The sequence below is a fragment of the Gracilinanus agilis genome, chromosome 3, assembly GCF_016433145.1.
Source record: "Gracilinanus agilis isolate LMUSP501 chromosome 3, AgileGrace, whole genome shotgun sequence".
Lineage (NCBI taxonomy): Eukaryota > Metazoa > Chordata > Mammalia > Didelphimorphia > Didelphidae > Gracilinanus > Gracilinanus agilis.
In genome coordinates this window covers 415,824,808-415,846,355 of record NC_058132.1, presented here as the reverse complement: position 1 = coordinate 415,846,355, position 21,548 = coordinate 415,824,808, and the positions used below count along the sequence as shown (strand labels likewise).

Below are 21,548 nucleotides of genomic sequence, written 5' to 3'. Positions count from 1 at the left end.
CTTTAGGCTATTCTTCATTAAGTGGATCCAATGACTTTCTCAAGAGTGCTGGCTGCAGTCAAGCTGCTGCAACTATCATAAATTTTAATTCTGAAGATAATTCTAAATATAGTATTTCCACTTATATACAAAAAAAATTGGCTATTAAATATATGGCCTTAATTAAGAATAAAAACGAATACTAGCGCTGGGCACTTTTGTCCCCTTAGTTGCCAGTATGCAACAAAGTCTAAAGAAACTGGGGGCAGTTCACTTCCAATAACAACAATAGCATAGCCAGGATTCCCTAATCAAAGAATTCCATCTATTCCTCAATTCAGAGGACAAGAACTTTTGCATAGTTTTAGTTTACACGAACTTAACAAATATATCTTAATAGATGTTTGACATTATTCTTAATTGCTTTATTTTTCTGTTCTCTTTTTTTAGGAATGTTTCAAAGTAGTTTTCATTAACCTACATAAAATGTGTAACAGACATCCTGGGGTTGGTCTTAAATTAACTGGCCAGGCCAGTTCCCTATTACACAAATTTAGTGTTCAATCTCTTTTAAAAGGCATAGTTGAATACCAAATAAGAACATGTTGAGATTTCCTCTTCCCTTTCTCCATTCTATTAGCTGTGAGGAATATCCAATGTAACTCATATGTTTATACTTCAGCCATTTTGTTTTTTATTCTAACTACTATCTACAGCTTGCTATCAGCACTCAGCAAATTATTTAGAGGAAAGAAAGAAGGAAAAGAAGAAAGGAAAGAATGTAAAATAAATTTTGAAATATAAGAGTTATGAGTGAGAATTTTTTCTCTCAAACCAATAATTAAATTTGTAGCACACCGAAGAATACAAGGAATTCTTCCTTTCAAAAATGCGTCACTGTCCACCCCCATGTTACTCACCATTTCTGGAGAATTCATCATTCAGAGTAAAAGGGCTTTCCTTTTTCATTATAAAAATCAACTCAATGAAAAACTAGTCTAACAAATTACTCCGCTTTGGAAATATTTCCACCAATTCACAAGGCACTGCAGGCTCAGTAATTGTAACAAATGGCATTATTGCTGCGGTCTGTGAAATTCAAGCTGTCTACGGATATAGATATCTGATAGCCTAGATGGCAGGACTACAGAAATGGGGAAGGTGAAAAAAAAAAGGGCTGCCTCTTTTTTAATTAGTGTGAGCAGGTAAGGTAATCAAACCCTTTCAGGGACCTCTTAAAAAAGAATCTTTTGAATAGATTGTTTTAATTTTCATTAAGAGTAGCCCAGGAAGCTAGATATAGTGCAATGGCAGTTTCTCACTAGAGCTGAAGATGAGCTTGTTATCCCCCTTTATTTAACTGGTCCAATAAAAATAGTGATAAATATGATTTAGGGTTAAAGAATTAGAAACTAAATTTACCTTGCTACTTATTTATTTACTTAAAACAAAGTACACACTTCCTTAAAAAGTTTCTTCCTTAGGCACTAAGACATAAAATTTCTCCTCTTTAGTAAAACTAAATTTCTGATCTGGAGAAATTCATAGTCCACTATAGCAGTTCATGTCTAAAAACAAAGTTAAGTGAATTCAGATGGAGGTCTGCTACTTCCTGGCTTGTTCTCAAAATGGCATAATGTGAAAAATATGTATCATATGAATCCAAGTCTGTACCTGTTCTGTGTAAAGAGGGAGAAACCCCAAAGGAATTATCATATCATATCAAAACCCCATCATATATGGAACTTCACAAAGTAAATTATACAGATAAATAGTTCAATCTCTTACCTTATGGAAGCTTAAGTTCGAGACAGTTCAATCTCTTATCTTGTAGAGATTTAAGTTCACCTCCATGTAACTTTCCTTACCTATGACCTATATTGGAAAGAGACAGTGTTTTATACCAAAAGAATATTAGGCTACGATAAAGGGACTCAGGTATTATATAACTTGGTGTTCAGCCTCCTCTTAGATTGTGAAATGGAAAACTGAGTCCTTTATGATTATATTCTGCCTCTCTCCTGCCTAGTATCAAGCCTCCTTGGGTGATGAGGAGAAGCACCAAGTTTCCAATCTGCTCTGCTGTCTTACAGAAGAAGAGTATCATAATTCTTTTTTCCCCAAGATTTTGTTTCCTTGATTGAATTGCCCAAGGCTCCAAAAGGATTCCACTCTGAGGACATAAAATTATTGCTTCTAAAAATCTCTCTAAATGATTCATTGGAACAATGTAATTTCTACAGCTTTTCTTGAAATTTCTGTCAGTTTTGATGGTGTTGATCATCCTTTTCTCTTTGATAATCTCTTCTCTCTAGGTTTTCATGACACTACTCTTTTCTGGTTCTCCACATGCCTATTTGACCACTCCTCAGTCTTTGCTCAATCTTCCTGCAAGTCATTCTCAATAACTATAGGTATTGCACAGGGCTATGTGCCACACCTTCTGTACTTCTCCCTCTGTATTATTTCACTTGGTGATCTCATTAGGTCCCGTGGATTCAATTATGATTTCTGGACTGATGATTGTCAAATTTACTTTTCAACTCAGCCTCTCTTCTAACCTCCAGTCTCACAACTTCTTCTTCTTTTCAAACACCTTGCCCAGTAGATATATTAAACTTACCATGTCCAAAATGGAACTCATTATTTTTTCCTCTAAATCTATCCCTGCTTTAAATTCCCTCTTACTGTTGTGGGTACTACAATTTCCCCAGTCCCTCAGGCTCGTGACCTTTCCATCATCCTCATCTCTTCATTATCTTCCACTCTTCTCTCCATGTCCAATCAAGGTCTGTTAATTTTACCTTTGCAACATCTCTCAAATACAAGCCTTCTCTGATATGACCACCACCCTGTTGTACACCCTCTTCTTCCCTTACCTGGACTATTGAAATAGCCTGCTAATTGGACTGCCTGCCACAAGCCTCTCCTCATTACAGTCTGACCTCCATTTGACTACCAAAATGATTTTCCTAGATCACAAGACAATAAACTCCAGTGGCTAGAATTGCATTTTAGGAAAAATCGTTTTGGAAGCTGAATGGTGAGACAGGAGATGCACAAGGCAAGATGGCAAGTCATCTACCTCTCCACTTCCCATCTGTACTAGAATCCAATCTACATCTCCTCCTCGTGCTTGATAGTCTGCTATCCCAGGCCAAGTGGAAGTCAATTAAATTTAAGGTGCCTCATCTCAGTTGTTTTTCTTTCCATCAGAGGATGATTCTGAATGTCTAGCATGTAGCAAGTAGTATACACTAAAATACTTGTTGATCACTTGATTCTGTTTTTGTTGCTCTTGAGAAGGATGGACCCTTTCTTTGTCTGAATGCAGTCTTTAGCCCCTTGGTTTAGTAACATTTTTTCTTTGAGGTTCACCTACTTTCATAATACATAATGCATCAGTAATTCTGATGACTATAAACCAAGATAAAATTGGGCTATAACTCATTCTTATTATTTGTTTGTTTCATTGTTGTTGAGTCATTTCAGGCATCAGTGGCTCTTTACTGTTTGAGGTTTTTTTGGCAAGGATACAGGAGTGGTTTACCATATCCTTCTCCAGTTCATTTTACAGATGAGGAAACCATGGCAAACAGGGTTAGGTGATTTGCCCAGGGTCACACAGCTTGTGCATGTCTGAGTCCTGATTTGAATTCAGGTCTTTCTGACTTCAGAGCCAGAATTCTATCCACTGTTCCACTAGCAGTTCCATTACTATAATGAATTATAGTTATATGACAACTAGAAAAATTAACTTGGTGTTTATTAATACATCATTATTTTAGTTTACCATTATAATCAGTAATACAACAGATACTCGGTTTTTCCTACCAAAAATCAAAAGAGGGTCAAATAGAATATTTGTAAAAGTATCTAGTACAGTGTCTGACACAAAATAGGCATTTAATGAATTCCCCCTTCTCTTTTCTCCCTTATCCTTCTCTTATCTTCTCTCCCTTCTTCTTCCTTTCCTTTTCCCAGGAGCAACTATGGAAACTCTTCCCCCATTGGTTCATCTACAGTCTCTCTAAATCCAATATAAGAATTTAAATGCAATTGACTTCTTGCTTTAAGACATAAAAAGTAGAATACATTTCTTTTAATAATAGTGGTTACCATTTATATAGTGCTTTATAAATATTATCTCATTTTACCTTCATAATAGCCCTGAGATAAGGTACTACTTTGATCCCAATTTTACAGATGAAGAAGTTGAGGTAACAAAGAGGTTAAAATGACTTACCCAAGGTCATAAAGCCAATAAATAGCTGTGGTCAGCTATGAGCTCCGATCTGTCCTGACTCCAGAAAAGAAGTGGGAAAGCACTGGAAAATAAGGAAGGAGCCATCAGGATAGGCTTCCTATAGGAGAACGCACTCAAGCTTTGAAGGAATTTTGGGGTTTACTGTAGCAAAACTGAGCAGGGAGAGTCTATTGGGCATGAGGAACAGACTGTTCAGAAGTCCATTAGGATCAGTTTTGTGTACAGGGAACAGCACAGAAGCCAGTTTTGATGTAACAGAGGATGCATGAAGGAGAAATTTAGTGCATCTAAATCCAAAGGAGAGCTGAAGAGTCCACTATTACACATGTTTTTATAAGTTGGAATGAAATGTTTTAGAATTAAGTAGCTGAAAAGAAGATCTCATTATGTCAATTTTAGTATAGGAATGCAATTTTTCAAGTTTTTAAAAGGGGACAAAAATTGAAGCTTGACAGAATGAAGTAATATCCCGTATATAAATTCATCTTTTGGTATAATTTTAAGAGAAATAGAAGTTTAACTCCTTTTGAAACAATTTTAATTAGGTGGGTTTTTTTTTAATCATCAAAAATCTACCTCCTTTCCTTCCCATCCCCTCATCCTCCAACTGAGAAATAAAGAAAATCTGTATTGCAGGGATGTAGAGTTAAGCAAAGCAAATTTCCACATTAGTTATATACACACATCTCATTTTACACGAGTCTTTTATCTCTTTATGAGGAGATGGGTAGTGTTAAAATTAATATTGATATATATATATGGATATATTCAAAATATTTAATAGTTTATTTAAAGTCACATTGGTAATTAAGAAGTCCACGTGCCTGTTAAGATCTAATTCAAATGCCCTGCCATTACTTCTGCCCACCTGGCTTGTTCTGCAGGAATAAGAGCATCTCTATCAAGTTCTGAGACTTTATACCTTTGTCTACATAATCACACTTCCTATCCACCTGGATTACACAAGAGGAATCATGGGAAATGTAGTTTTCAAGTCCTCTAAATGTCCACAGGAAGTTTATATCATGGATCTTGATATTAAGACCAAGGACCCCAAATTTCCACTAACAGTAGCATGTCTTATCATTTGTCTTCTGGAATGTTGGTTAGTTATTATGCTGATCAGAGATGCTAATGATTTCATTTGTCTTTAAAATATTACAATTATAAAAATTATTTTCCCTTTTCCCCTTTGTCCCTTTCTCTACTATTTCCATGTCAAATAAAATGTATTTCTATACCCAACGTCTATGCATATATTTTTTCTCCTTTAAACAATTCAGATGAGAATGCAGTTCAAATATCAGTCCCTTCCTCAACTCTTTCCTCATTGTTTATACAGACTACTTGATTTTTCCTAATCTTTCTTTCCTCTCTATGACTATATTCCTCTTCCCCTCTCCATTCTTCTCTTAATGTCATTAAGACCTAATAAATTCCTTCCTAGTTCACCCTTAATTAGACTTTCACTATGACCCTTGATGGTGATAAGGTTCAGAGGAGACACATTTAGCCTCTTCTCATATTAGAATATAAGCAGTTAACCCTTATTTAATCTTACTATTGTTAACTCAGGTTTACCTTTTTTATTTTTCTCTTCATTTCTGGGTTTGAACTTCAAAGTTTCTGTGTGCTCCGGTATTTTCATCAGAAATGCTTGGAATTCCTCTATTTCATTAAAAATCTATTTTTCCTCTGTAGCATAATGCTCAGTTTTTCTGGAAAAGTTTGTTTTTTTCTTTTGTTTTATTTTAACTGTGAGGCTATCTCCTTTGCTTTCTGGAATATTGTATTCCAAACTCTGCTTCTTCACAGAGGTGGCTGCTAAATCATATGTGGTCCTGACTGGCTTAAATTCTTTCTGTCTACTTGCAGTATGTTTTCTATGAACAGGAAGCTCTGGACTTAAGCTATAATGTTCCTGGGAGTTTTCTTTTCAGTGTTTTGGAAGGTGACCAGTGGATTCTTTCTATTTTGACTTGTCCTCTGGTTCTAAGATACCTGGGCAGTTTTGTGATTTTTTTGAAATATGGTTCTTAGGTTCTGGTTTTAGTTATGATATTCATAAATCAAACAATTTTAATTTTTTTCCCTTTTGATCTGCTTTGTAGGTCATTTGTTTTTGCAGTGTTAAATATTAATGTGTCAATTGTTCTTTTTTTCAGTCTTTTGATTGTTTTAATGTTTCTTAATGATTAGCTTCTATTTTATTCATTCTCATTTTCAGGGAGTTTGTTGCTTGGCCAAGTAAAATATCACTTATACTAAATTATCTATTCCCATTCAAATTCATTCTTCTATTAAACTATTTTCCTTTTAGCTCTCTTGTTTCATTTATTTTTTTTAAATAGCTTTAATTTTTCAACTCTTGCTTCATCTCTTCCAAGAGTTGTGGTTGAATTTGTGCCCATACTGTGTTTTCCTTTAAGGTTTTGCTTATCAATAATTTTGAGCCATTACTTTCTCCTGGCTTTGGGTCTGGAGCATCCCATCACTCTTATAGCTTTTCGTGGAGGCATTCTTTTTGTTTATTTGTCTACTCATTCTTCTGGCCTACTTCCTGACTTTCAACTTACTGTTAAGATGTACTGTAGTACATCTGAAGGCAAGATCAATGTTGTTCCTGCTGCAACTTTCTTTGTTGTGTTACTTCAGCATGTCAGGGACAGCTTGGAGTGGGTACCTGCAAGCTTTCAGTGGCTCCCAGAGTGTTCTGATCCATGGAAAAGTATAATTGCTGCCCACTATGGTTTGAGTTCTATAAGACCTTGAACTGTGTTTAGGGCTGAGAAACAATAAACTACTGTATAATTCAGCCACTATCTTCTATCTGGAAAGTCCTATTATCTCTCAGAGTGACAGAACTCTTTTCTTCCCTTTGGATTGAGATTTCTGCCTTATTAATCTCCTGTGGACTTTAGACAGGGCTAGAATCTGGATCTGTTAGAATGCCAGACTTCAAATTCGTTTCATACAGTGAGGAGCTAACAGTTTTTATTTTCATTCTAACAAGGTCAATTTAAATCAACTGGCTTTGAGATGACCTTCTACAAAGAAAAATCACACTATACGCATGTAAGAAATTAAGAAATCTGGAAGTGATTGTTAAAATCATTTAGTTTTCTTTCTTCCAAATAATGTTACCTGACATGACTGACGGTCTTTATGGACTTGTTCAACTAAAAGCATGTAGTAAGATAGGAAATAAAAAAGAATTCATGATTCTTAAGCGTCTAGAGGAAACCACCATCCTGCAACAGGATGTCAACTTAGTCAAAAAGATCACAAGTAAGGGTGAGGTTTAGTCTTAACAAGCCCAGTCTCTCTTCTTGTAAAACTAAATCTATTGATTTTAGTCTACCAAACATATTTATTTAACTTGAGGTAGCAAGGCATGGCTGCTAAAGAAACTCAGCTCTACACAAAGATCTCCAAGAAGCTTAAGGACCAAACTTTTCCTTTTTTGGAACCACTTCTGGCTATGGGGTTCCCAGCACATATAGCGTGAGTATTCTTCCCTAGAAATTTTGCTTTTCAAGTTTCTGAAAGTTTGCCTCTGAGAACCTGTAACTTTGTGCACTTTGAAATTCAAGTCAGAGGTATATGTTACTACCACTTTTTCCTAGAAGTTAACTAAAGATTAGACTTTCTTTTTAATTTTCTTTCACAGGAAAACAACATTCTTTTTTTTTTTAAGTAGATAGTTTTAGTACATGCACCAGGTAGTTCAAAACCTTATAGAAATACTTTGTTTCTTTGATTATTGGTTTGCATGTCAAGAAGTAATTCATAAATCACTAAAAAATAATTTATTGAGTGTCTACTATATGAGTCACTGATTCAGGTTTTGGAAATGCTAAGTTTTAACTACCAAAATAAAGTAGTAAGTGGTTTTATATTTAGTTTGTTTACTTGCAAATGGATCTAGTGCATTATGGTTTTGGGGTTCCTCCTTCATCATCTACCATGACATGTGCTTTCTGTCAAAAAGTTATTAATGACTAACCTCCATTTTGCAGAAATGAAAATTGAAGCACTGTTACTACAATAATGTATTATTTATTGGATATCATATGATTCATTTAGATTAAGGCATCTGTGTTAAACTGGAAAGGAGATTTTTGAGAATGTTATGTTGTTTTGAGCAGAGGCAAAATTTTAAAAATTAAATCTTGACTTTATAACAAGGTGTTTTGAATGAAATAATCTTTGGGGCTCACAACTTCCCATAATAATGAATTATCATCACTATGATTTTAATCATCAAAAATGCATTCTGTTTGTGAGTCCATCTCTGCTAAATAGCATGCTATGAGAAGCAATATATTTCAAAATTTAAGAAATATTTCTCATTTAGACCACAAATAAGACTCTTATTTTTGTTTTGCTCTTAGTTGGGGTAGTATGATTTGGCGAACATACCATATATTGGTTTCCAAAACAAATGAACTTTTTCTGTACCTCAGTAACAAATATCCTTACTTCTGCCTCAGAAAGAGACAACATTGTATAGTGGATAGAATACTACCTGGGAGTAAGGAAGACTTGGAGTTCAAATTCTGTCTAACATCCAGCAGCTGTTTAACCCCAAGCAAAAGACATCCAACCTCAATGAATGAATTAATGAATTAGCATTTATTTACATGAGATTTTATCTTTCCATCTCATTGTACCCTTCTCCCCATCCCCAGTGAACATTAAAAAAGAAAAAGAAAACTTCCATAATAAACTCAATAAAACAAATCCACACATTGATCATGTCCAAAAGTGTATGTCTCTTTCTTTAATTTAAGTTCATCTCAACAAAAATTTAATAAGCATCTATTATGTGTAGAGTTCAAAACACTTAAAGGAATTTTTAAAAATAAACATTTTACGTCTGAAACTCAACTTGTCCAAAATAAAATTCATCTTTCCCTTTCAGAAATTTCTTCTTTCTGGCAAGGTCACCACCATTCTTCTAGTTATCCTCAGCATTATTTTTTACTCCACACTCTTTGATTCTCCCCCACTACCCTCACACCCCATCCAATTAATTCCAAAGTTTTGTCTTTATGAGATTCCCAGGGATTCTCACATACATCTTTTTAGCTCTACCCTCATAGCACTACCCTGGTGTAGGCCCTCATCACTTCTGGCCTAGACTAAAATTAAATTGCCTTAAGCCTCTCCCTACTCCAATGGCACCCAGGTGCCAAAGTGTTTTTCTGAAAGCATGAGTCTGACTGTGTCACTCTCATAATTAATAAGCCCCAAAACTTTTAGGATGAAGCATAAACTGGCTGGCCCTTAAAGTACTTCACCACCAGAATTCACCCACCCAAGATTTTCCAAATTTCCATACATTACCCTCCTTCTCACACTGCATGTTCTATCTAACTCTTTGGAAATTTTTCTAATATTTCTAAAAACTAGAGAATAAATCATAGTTTCCCAGAAACTAGACCTAACCAAAACTCTCCTAGAAGTATGATCTTATATTAATTCAGAATGCCTTGGTGCCATTCTAAACCAGTATCTTCATCCATCTCTGTGGCTAGAAGAAAATTGTGTGAGTTTTCAGAAATCAAAAAGGCTTTTGTAACTAATGCAGCAACTAAATTTCCTAAAGAAAAAGTTTTGAGTTCTCTTTTGGGTACTGATGAGTGTAAGCCCCATTTTTTTTCTGGAGTTATTGGGGTCAGATAAAAATGTTATTAATAATAGCTATGTACCAATATTATTTGTGAAGTGGCATTCAATCTTTCAACAAAATAATCCTATACTTAAACACATTTTCAGACATTTATATAAAAACAATTGAGTGAGAAAACCAACCAATTCTTGATGCCATAATTGTATAGGCTTTCATACTAGTGTGCCGAGTAAGAAATTTGTAACTTTTAAATAAACATCTTGATCGGTTATCATCAATATCATATATCACATTTCTCATAGACAAAAAGCATTGGCAGCTACAGGAAGAAGGACAGTAGAAGAAGCATCAGAATGGTGAGTAAAATTGGATTTTGTGTTGCATTTATGGCAACCCAACTGGTTTTTCTTTCCCCTCTCAGCACGTTTATCTTCCGGAATAGTATTTATTAAACTTTCAGTTGCATATGGTACTAAGCCAGATGCTCAAAAGTAAAAATAAAGTGAACTGTCCACAAAGAGCTAATATCTATTAAATGCTAGTCACGGTAGAAAAAGAGTTAAGATGTTAGATTTTTAAAATAGTAGTCATCTAGCCTAAGACATTTTCTAACCCAGCCATGTGGGCAACTCACTTTATCCCCAACAAGCTGGGCAACTAGCTGGACAACTCATTGAACCATCATTGCACCTAGCCCTTACAGCTCTTTCAGCTAATTCTAGAATCAATATTGATTCTAAGATAGAAATATAAAGTCACTCATACAGCAAAAATTATACTCAATTTTTATTTTCCCTTAAGGAAGGAAAATGTCAGCATAATTGTTTCTTTTTAAATATTTTTTTATTTTTAAAACATTAAAAATACTTGTAGATTTATGGTTTTCTTGCTGGAGTTGGTCAACTTCACTTTTCTATCCTAATCATTTATGGAAAAACTATTTTCTGTCATGTTTATGATTAAAAGCATATATGTGTAGAAGCACATATATATACATACATGCTTTTTTATTATAATTAAGAAATAAATGCACATTTCTTTTCATAGCAATACAGTTGCCAAGGCTAAACAATATAGTGTTAGATAAACTGAGAACAAAATTCATTTGAAAGAAAAATAGATCTAGAATCTAAAGTGAAATTATTAAAAAGTGGGAATAAAGGCAATATTGCCTTACCAAACTACGCACTATAATACAAAGCTGTAATCATTAAACCTATTTGATATTCAGATTTCAAGCCATACTACAAAGCCATAATCATCAAAACAATTTAATACTAGATAAGAAGTAGAGTGGCTGATTAATAAAATGGATGGGGTACATAATATATGGAAGCAAATGAGCACAGTAACCTAGAGTTTGATGAACCCAAAGATCCTAACTACTAGGAGAACTCACTGTTTGACAAAAACTATTGGAGAAAGCAGTCTGGCAGAGATTAGATATCAACTAGCATCTCATTACGTATATACCAAGAGAAGCTTCAAATAGGTACATGATTTAGATATCAAGAATGACATTATAAATAAATTAGAGGAGAATGGAAGAAATTACCTGTCAGATCCATGGAAAGCAGAAAAATTCATGATGTAGTAAAAGACAGAGTAGATAGGAGGTAATAACATGAACATTTTTTATTTAGTAAAGTGAAAAAGCTTTTGACAAACAATATAATTCAATTACAATTGGAAAAGAAGCAGGAAAAAAATCTTTGAAGCAAGTTCTAGAATAAAGATCTCATTTCTAAGATATACAGGTAACTGACTCAAATTAATAAGAATAAGAGCCATTTTCCAAATGAGAAGTGATCAAAGGATATAAACAGGCAAAGGATATAAGCAGAAGACAAAATCCAAGTTATGAATGGCCATTTAAAAATATTCTGAATCACATAGTATTAGAAAAATTAAAAATAACTTTGAGGTACCATCTCATACCCATCAAAATGGCAAAATTGACAGAAAAGGAAAATAACAAATACTAAATGGGCTATTGAGAAACAGATATGTTAATGTATTGTTGGTGGAATTGTAAATGTAATTTAGAACTATGGTTCAAATATTATAAAATCATGTCTACCCTTTGATTAAGTTATACTGCTGCCACATCTGTACCCTCAAAGAGGTTAAAGAAAGAGGAAAAGAACTCATATGTACAAAAATATTTGTAGTAGTTATTTTGTAATAGCAAAGAATTGGAAACTAAGTGGTTTTCCCCTAAATAAGGGAAGGGCTAAACAAGTTATGGTATATGAAATTGAGGGTATATTGTTGCTCTGTAAGAAATTATAAAGGTGATAGTTTCAGAGAACCTGGGAATATTTAAATGAAGTAATGAGAGTTAAGTGAGCAGAACCAGGAGAACCCTTTTTACAATGACAACAATATTGAAAAGACAAATTTGAAAGAAGTAAGAACTCATAAATATAATGGCCAAATACAGTTCCTTAGGGTCTGTGATGTTACTCACTCCAAACAGAGAGGTCATGGGCTCAATGTGCATATTGAGGGAAATATGTATACATATACATATATACACACATAAGTATGTATGGATACGATTATATGATAATTTATTTTGTCTGATTATACATGTAAAAAATCATTTTTCTTGTTTACTCAGGGATTGGAGGAGAAAGTGGGAGGGAGAAAATCTGAACCTGAAAATAAAATAAAAGTAATTTTAAAATTATTGATCCTAGTTTTTAAAAATAGGAAAGTAAATCAGGGAACAGAGTAGGTAAGTGAGAATCAGGAAGAAAAATTTAAGCACATTAATCCATTGATTGACAATTTACTGAGAAATTAAATTGAGCTTCTGGGAAAACTGGAAAGCAGTTGGGCAAAAATCTTATAACACATACTACAATAAGTTCCAAAAGAGTACAACCCAAATATAAATAGAAAACTGATTTTTTAAATTAGAGAATAGGAGAGATATTTCACAGCTATGGCTAGGGGAAGAATTCTTAAATTCTTGACGACATAAGAAGTATGTTGATCATGAAGAAAAAATAGAAAAGTTCAATTATATAAAATTAAAAAGCTTTTGCATAAGCAAAGTGAATGTAGTATTGAATAAACAGAAACTGTCAAATGAGGAAAAGATTTTTGCATCAAGTCACACTAATAAAAGACTAATAAGTAAAATAAAGAGACACAAAAATACGACTTAGACTTCCTATAACAGATAATTTGTCAAAGGATATGAAAAGGTTTCAAAAGAATAAATCATTAGTGTCTATTATGTGGTTCAGTGGATTAAGAGCCAGGCCTAGAGATGGAGGTCCTAGATTCAACCCAGTCTTAGACATTTCCTAGTTGTGTGATCCTCAGCAAGTCATTTAATTCCTATTGTCTAGCTCTTACAGCTCTTCTGCCTTGGAACCAATACATAGTATTCACTCTAAGATGAAAAGTAAGGGTTTAAAAATAAAAGAATAAATCATTATATGAAAGCATCCCACAAATCACTACTAAGAAAAATATAAATTAAAATAATTCTGCATCACCTCATATTCTCATGTCATCTCATACAGACCTAAGTCAGTACACTTCAGCAATTCAGGCTTGTGGTTAGTTGGCAATGAGATGTTTCTTAACTAAAAAATTCAATAACAACTTAGTAAGAAAGAATCAAAAGAATATTATTTCAAAGGTTTAAAAAGGTTAAGTGTGTTAGTGATTAAAAGCAGCTAGGTGGTACAGTAAATAGACTGCTGGGCCTATGTAACATCCATGATCTTAAGTGGGGTCAAAGCTGCCTCAGAATTCCATAGTGCCCTCCAGAACTCCAGGAGAAGGGGCAGTTGGGGCAGTTAGAGACCCTCTAAAAGGGCAGGTCACCCTTCTTGCAAGGACACTTTTGGATCACACTCCTTGTGGGTTCAAGGACTGGGAGGAAGAGTTAGTTTACTCTTTGGTTAGCTCATCTCTGACCTCAAGGGCTGAGTGTTACTTTACTGGTTTGCTACTGGTAGAATATCTCAATTGCAGCATCTTAACTAATCTCTATACAGATCTTCAAGCAAGATTACCTTTCCATCTTAAACCTAGTTACATTAGATTAGGAGTAAGTAAGTAAGTAAGTAAGTAAGACTACTTAGTGAGTGGGATAGAAGTTAAATTGTTCAAAACACATTCCGAATGTGTAGCCAACAAGTTCATTGAAGATTTTAGACAGTTTACTTCCCTTTCATTCCTAAAACCATTTCCCCTCACCCTGTTTTCCTGAAAATAGTAAACCCCTTCGCTCGTTAAGTTACTGGGCCTGTGTGAAGTTATACCAGGATATACTCACCATCTATATACTTTACCGAAGAAAAGATCCATTCATATAAGCACTGGTGCAGTTTCCTTTCCTTATGAGCAAAGTCGTCTGTGTTTGAAGACAACCTGGAACCTTTTCTATCCTAGGGTTTAGGGAATAGTTTAAACTGAGTTGCTAACCTCAGTGGGATTATACCCTGTCAATTTTCCAATTTGACCCTGAGTCTACCAAGCTAGTACAGCCTCCATAGCTTGAACTGAAAGGGATTCAGTTAAACAGTTTTAGCCTATTGGACCAACTGCTCCAAAGGGGGGGAAGGAGGAAGAATTCTACTCCCTCGTACCCCTCCCCCTTTTTAGGACAGCCAGCTTCATCCTCTAGGTGGACTCCATTTCTAACCATAGCTAATCTGAGTCAATTCAACAGGGTTGACGATGTGGGGCGACTGGTGAGCCAGGACCTGAGGTGGACAAAGTTGTTATCAGTGAGATATACAGATCTGAAACATAAATATCATTTTTATTTGTTTATTGGCAGCTATCAGGGAGGTTCTTCTCTGGCCATTCCTGAGACCTTTTTCTGGTCTGAGATCCTTCTAGTGGCTTAAGGTCTCTGGAGGACCCTGCACCCCCACTTCAGTGTGCTGTAAGGAGAAGTGTGTTTAATTCTCTCCTCTCTTATGCTTTGGTGAGTGAGACCAAACTCTTTTCCCCTTGGGACTGTGACTAGGGTCTCCTGCTCCCCTGTGACTGCAAGTGCTGGCATATGCTGATGCTTCTCTTCCTCCTGTTTACTGAGCCCTAGCACAGAAACCTTATTATGTGTATGGGCAAAGTGACTATTGTCTTGCACCCAGTGGTGGAGAGTTCCAGAAGCCTTGGCTGCTGCTTCAGTTGCTACCTAGGTCTATTGCCTCTGTGGGTGCTGCCTTGGCAAACTGTGCTCCATCAGGAGGACTTGGAAGTCCTCTCTGAAAGTCTGCTTTCACCTTTAGCATTATATTCAGTTTTGCTAGCTAAGTAATTCTTGATTGTAAGTCTATATACTTTCTGGAATATCATATTCCAAGTTCTCTATTCCTTTAAAATGATGGTTGTTAAATTGTGTGTGATCCTAACTATGGCTCCTTGGTTTTTTTATTCTTTCTTTTTGGCTGCTTGTAATATTTTTTTTCTTTTGACCTGGAAACTCTAGATTTTGGCTATGCTATTCCTGGTTATTGATTTGGGAACTTCTTTCAGTAAGTGACCTGCAGATTCTTTGTATTTCAACTTTGCTTTCTGATTCTAAGAGTTCTAGGTAAATTTTCTTTTAAGATTTCTTGAAGTAGATTTTGGTTATGGTGATAGTGTTCAGATAGTCTAATGATTCTTAATATTTTTTTCTTGACCTATTTTCCAGGTGAGTTATTGTTGCTATAAGATATCTTAAATTTTCTTCTAGATTTTTAGCCTTGTGACTTTGTTTAAATATTTCATATTGCCTTATTGCCATTGGCTTCCATTTGGTCTTTTCCAATTTTAAGGGAGTTTATTGTTTGTACAAGGTTTTATGCTTCTCATGGTAAGCTCTGAATTCCCATTTAAATTCTTTCTTCCACAGCTCTCATTTCTTTTCCATTTTTTCCTCAAGTGTTCTAATTTCATTTATTTTTAAAAAAAAAAACCTTAGCTCTTTAAAAAAAAAAAACTCATTTCATCTCTTCCAGGAAATCTTGTCCAAAGTATGGTTTATTCTGATGTTTTGCTTGTAAATGTTTGGGAGTCATTCCCTTCTTTTGTGTCTTGAATGTCCTTATCACCATAATAACTTTTTTAAGGTGAGATTTTTTTTATTTGCTTATTTCTCAGTTTAATTCATGTCTTTGGACTTGATATTAGAGGTGGGCTGTGCAACACTTCTGAAGGGAAGATTTGGATTAGTCTTGCTTCTGCTTTCTTGAGATATTGGATGTTGTGTTCTATGTTCTTAGAGACTAGGGACCTGCAAGTTTTCAAACATTCCTCAAATGGTCTGATCCACAGAAACTCTGCTTCCTTTCTCACCAGCCTCCTTGTGAATTCTTCAAGTTTTTGTCCTGGAATTTAACCTGAACAAAAGTAGACTGCTGCTGGACTTAATCCCCATCAGGAAGTTGAAAAGATATGTCGGTTCAGAAAGGAAGAATTATAGGCTCCTTTTTTGATTTATCCTTGATATGTGACCCAGAGATGGGCAGTGGGCAAAAAAGTTTTCAGTTTGCTTCTGTTCCTATCATTGTACTCTGGAATAAGTATGAGCCTTCCCCTTTCCCTGATAGACAGTCTCTTGTTGAGCGTTGCCGTGCTTAAGCAAAGTGTGTTCCCAGCCTCCTCCTTTCCCCACTGTCCACAGAATTCTTTCTCTCAATGCTGAACTGGGCTAGACAAATGACCCATTATGACTTTTTTGGGATTTCCCCATCAAGATTCACATGAGTGTATTTTCTAGATCTATTTAGTGGAGTTTGTGGAGAGGTGCTTACTGTGCTTCTGTCCCTCTGCCATCTTGACTCTCAAGTGTGAAACTTTTTAAACTGGTGAAATATCAGTTCTTATCAAACTAAGAAGAATGCAATTAGCATATTTATCCATAACTCCAATTTTTGAAATGTCTCTGGCATTCTGGGGAGAATTAGCATTGTCCTTTCAAGTGCCTTACACAATGACTTACACCAAGAATTATCCTTTCCTTAAAATTTGTCACAGCTGTCAATTGTTTTCAGCCACTAGGCAATCAGGTAGCAAACCTGAGAAAGTGCTATAATGGAAAAATATGAAAAGACTGCCTTCATAAAAATCAGAGAATGTTAGAACTAAATCAGTGCTTTAAGAATATAATCCTATCCAGGCACTTCCTAGCTGTGTGACCCTAGACAAATCACTTAACCCCCATTGCCTAGCCCTTACCACTCTTCCGCCTTGGAACCAACAATACACAGTATTGATTCTAAGATGGAAAGTAAGGGTTTAAAAGGGAAAAAAAATAATATAATCTTACCTACCAAGAAAAGTGGGGCCAAGATAGGTGAAATAACTATCTAACATTGTCCATTCAGTTCAGAAGACATTTGGAGATATAGATGCCAAAGTAATTAACTCTTTTACATTTACTTATAGGACTATTAAGCAAATAAGACACTGAAAAATGTAGGAAACTATCACAGATGAAACTTGATTTCAAGTTCTGCCTCTGAAACATTAGCCCCATGACCCTAGGCAAACCATTTAATTTTTAAAGACCCAGGCAACTTTCTAAGTTTTTGAAATTTTTACAACTTTTCGAGTTGTAAAACAATTACTGATTTGCATTGATAGAGAGAATTTAGGGAACTGAGAGTTGATTACAGCAATTAAATCAGAAGTGTAGGCTAAAAAGGAGTAAGAAGGAAATGAATATTGTCCTTCCTGATCAGTATGCAGTAGTAACTCCCTGTTACCTATCACCTGACACTTTCATTGCTTGAGGATAGGATTGGGTAGAAATATTTGTCTATTAATATTTAGTTTGCTAACTCACTGTACAAATAGGCAAGTCATTTCATGTCTCTAAAATTTAGTTTCCTTATTTGTCTAATGAGAGGAATGGATTAAATGATCTTTCAAGTCCCAGATCTAAATTATGTGATCTTATAATATTTCATATTTAAGTAATCAGTTACTCTTTTAGAGGATTGGGAGGAGAAGGTATTCATATCATACCAAGTATAAAAACTTTTGGCCTGGTTGCATGGGAGTTTACTGAATCTTCTTTGTGAGCACCATTTTGCCCTGCTCTAGGGATGAATTTATTTTTGAAGGAAAAAAAAAAGAAATGTTTTATTTTTTGAGTCATGAATAAACTTTCAAGAGTAAATGGAAACGCCTGAAGAGCATCTAAGCTCAATCTGCTTTAATTCTGAACTCTCAAGGTTAGAAAGAAGCACACTGTTTAAATACAATCCACTTAAAAATAACTTTCAGATGTCATGTGAGGAACAAGAGGGAGGACTAAACATTTTCTCTGATTTCCTACAATCTTTCAGATTTATCCAAAACAGATATATTGTGATAACAGATAAACAACTTCAGCTATTTCCATATTCTAGGACATCCAAAATCCAAAAGAAGGTTCAAAAAATTAATCAAGAACTAATGCTCTCTGACCTAAGCTCGCTCAATCACCTTCTCCCACCTCCCACATTACTGACAGTGACACTAGCAGATTCATGGACAGATACAGACTTACAATAAAACCCACCCCTACACCCTAGTCCCTTCTCTCTCTTCCAAGTGTAGTGAAGGCTGGCCATGGAAATTTACCCTGGTCCCAACAGCCAGATAGGTGACCACAGCTCCTTGGGAGCAAATGCCAGTTGAGATATACAACTGGTAACACCAGTGCTGCAAAGCTCTGAACTACAGCCTAGGAACCAACAAGCCTGTAAAACCAGAGGAGCCTAGAACCCAGCCAACCACTTCATAAAGACAGGAAAGCGAGAGACAGGGCAAGTAACCCTATAGCAATAACATTGTAAAGCTCTGAACTTCTGGTATGGAACAAAGAACTAAGGAATAGAGGGAGCAGAACGTTATGTGTGGGAGAGTCTGTGCATTATTGCACAAAACCTGAGGGAAAGAGCACATTATACAGTTGGAGTCAGGACTGACCCCCCAGAGTCAGTTGAGACAAAAATCTAGGCTGATGGACATTGAATTGCTTAGCAGGAGAGAAGACTAAGACACCTTGAAATCCAAACTCCAAGAAAACTATAATTAGAAGGGAATCAGAAAGTAAATGATTAGGCAAATAAGAGGGCGAAGGGGCAACCTAAAATTTCCAAAGATTTCAAGAAGAAAACTCAAAGACCTGGCATAATTAGATAAATCAATAGTAGAAGCAGTATCAACAGAAGGAAATATGACTTCCTGATCTAGTAAACAAGTTATGAATAAATACTAAAAAATAAAGAGAAAGTATCCAACATTGGATGAGACATTAAACTCCGTGGAACTGGATGAAAACATTAATATAATGAAATATTACTGTCATAATAAATTATGTGTGTGATGAAGCCAAAAAGATATAGAAAGATACGTATGAATTGGCATTGAGTGCAGTAAGCAGAACCAAAAAGATATAAACCAGTAACTATGACAAAGTAAATGCAAACCATAATATGCCATTCCTGAGTGACTCAAAAGATACATACAGATTATTAGAACAAAATTTATGACATAAACAGCAAAAATAATAGGCAGAATAGAAAAACAACAATTTTCAATGTCAAGTCTCACCAAAGAGATTAAAAAGAAAACAACCATTTATGAATACAAGTATGCAGAAGTGAAGGATAATCTAAAAGAAAGACAAAAACCACCAATAACGTTAAAAGAAAATATGCTGGGAAGACAAGAAAGTTTTCTGGCAAAAATTAGACTTAGAAAAAGAACTTACACCACTTGCCATAATACAATCCAAAATGGGTACATGACCTTAATATTAAAGACCACACTAAAAACCTAGAAAAGAAAGAAATCATGTACCTTTTACAGATGTGATTAAGAAACATATTCCTAACCAAACAAGAGATAGAGGCAATTACAAAATATAAACTAGATAAATGAAATATTTTGCACTGACAATATTAATACCTCTAGGATAAAACAGGGTGTGATTGAAAGGGGAAAAATCCTTTGATTCAAGTTTCTCTAATAAGGGTTTTGTATCCATGATATATAAACAAATAATAAGTTATTATGACTGATAATTCTTCCTTATTTTAATTAGAACAGTGGTCAAGAATATAAACATAGTTATCAAAAGAACTTTAAAGTATTCACAACCACATGAAAAAATGCTCCAAGTTACTAATAAAAGAAATGCAAATCAAAACAACTCTAAAGTTTTACCTTACTCCCTGAAAATTGGCAAAAATGATCCATAAAATGGCAATAGTAGATGTTAAAAGGGCTAAGGGTAGTAGGGGGAAAATCACAAGAATGCATCAGTGGAGCTATGAATTGGTACCCACCATTTTGAAAAGTGATCTAGAATTATACAAAATTTAAATAATACAAATACAAATACAAAATAAAGCAACTAAATGTCCACACCCTTTGAGCCAGAGACTCTGTTACTGCAGTAGTACTATAAGAAAGCCATTGGGGCAGCTGGGTAGCTCAGTGGATTGAGAGCCAGGCCTAGAGACGGGAGGTCCTAGGTTCAAATCCGGCCTCAGACACTTCCCAACCATGAGACTCTGGGCAAGTCACTTGACCCCCATTGCCTACCCTTACCACTCTTCCACCTATAAGTCAATACACAGAAGTTAAGGGTTTAAAATTTAAAAAAAAAAAAGAAAGCCATTAATAAGAAATTAATTAGAAAGTCCCTATATACTCCAAAATATTTATATTAACACTTTTGTGATAGCTAAGAAATGGAAACAAAGTAGTTGTCCATCAGTTAAGGAATAGTTAAATAAACTGAGGAACATGAATATAATAAACTATTACTGTCATAATAAATTATGTGTATGATGAATCCAAAAAGATATAGAAAGATACATATGAATTGGCATTGAGTGTAGTAAGCAGAACCAAAAAGATAATATACTCAGTAATTATAACAAAGTAAATGCAAAGAACAAAACACCAGAAAAATTAAAAATAAATTTAACAAAATTATAAAAATCCCTCAGAACTCAAACAAAAAGACATGAAAAAGATAATACCAACCTACCCCTTCATGAAAGTAGGAAATCCACAGACATTACACACTACAATTTTTTCAGATTTATTTCAATACATTGATCAATTATAACTTTTTTGCTTTAAAAAAATTGTAATTTGGGATGAATCCCTAGGATGAGGAAGAATGCTTTGGAAAACTACAACAATGTGAAAAAATCAGCATTATTTTTGCCTATATAAGTTCCAGAATAGGATCTCAGAGAAAAATAATTTCCAGATAGGACCTCAAACAACTAGAGATGCATAGGAGATATTACAACCGAAAGAGAAAATTTAAGGATCAAGTTTTGCTTTCTTTTCTTTTGATACTGCATAAGATGAGTGAAAAGGCTCTCTCTCTGACTTGCGAATGGCCAAATTACTCAATTCTTCCTTGCAGGTTGCATTTTCATTACAATGACCCTTCTTTAGAGGACCCAATTCCTCAAGAATATGCCCTCTACCTATGTCCCACTGGGCCTTTGCTGGAAAAACTACAAGATTTTTGGAGAGAAAGCAAGCGTCAGTGTGGCAGGAACAGAGCACATGAAACTTTTCCCCATGTGACACTCTGTGACTTCTTCACGGTAAGATAGTTTCCTTTATTTCCTAAAATATAAACTCCCTAGCTTGGCATTCAAAAGTTCCCAAGATATGGTTCCATCT

At 34.9% G+C, this 21,548-nt stretch overlaps 1 protein-coding gene across 2 annotated transcripts in view; it reads left to right on the top strand.

The window, feature by feature from the left end:
• The first annotated feature begins 7,640 nt into the window (after positions 1 to 7,640).
• UBASH3A (ubiquitin associated and SH3 domain containing A) overlaps positions 7,641 to 21,548 on the top strand; it is a 106,124-nt gene continuing 92,216 nt past the window's right edge. For both annotated transcript variants that reach the window (XM_044666890.1, XM_044666891.1), the window contains exons 1-3: positions 7,641 to 7,750; positions 10,184 to 10,237; positions 21,283 to 21,469. In XM_044666890.1, the coding sequence (XP_044522825.1) occupies positions 7,641 to 7,750; positions 10,184 to 10,237; positions 21,283 to 21,469 (351 nt within the window). The remainder of the gene's footprint in view (positions 7,751 to 10,183; positions 10,238 to 21,282; positions 21,470 to 21,548) is intronic.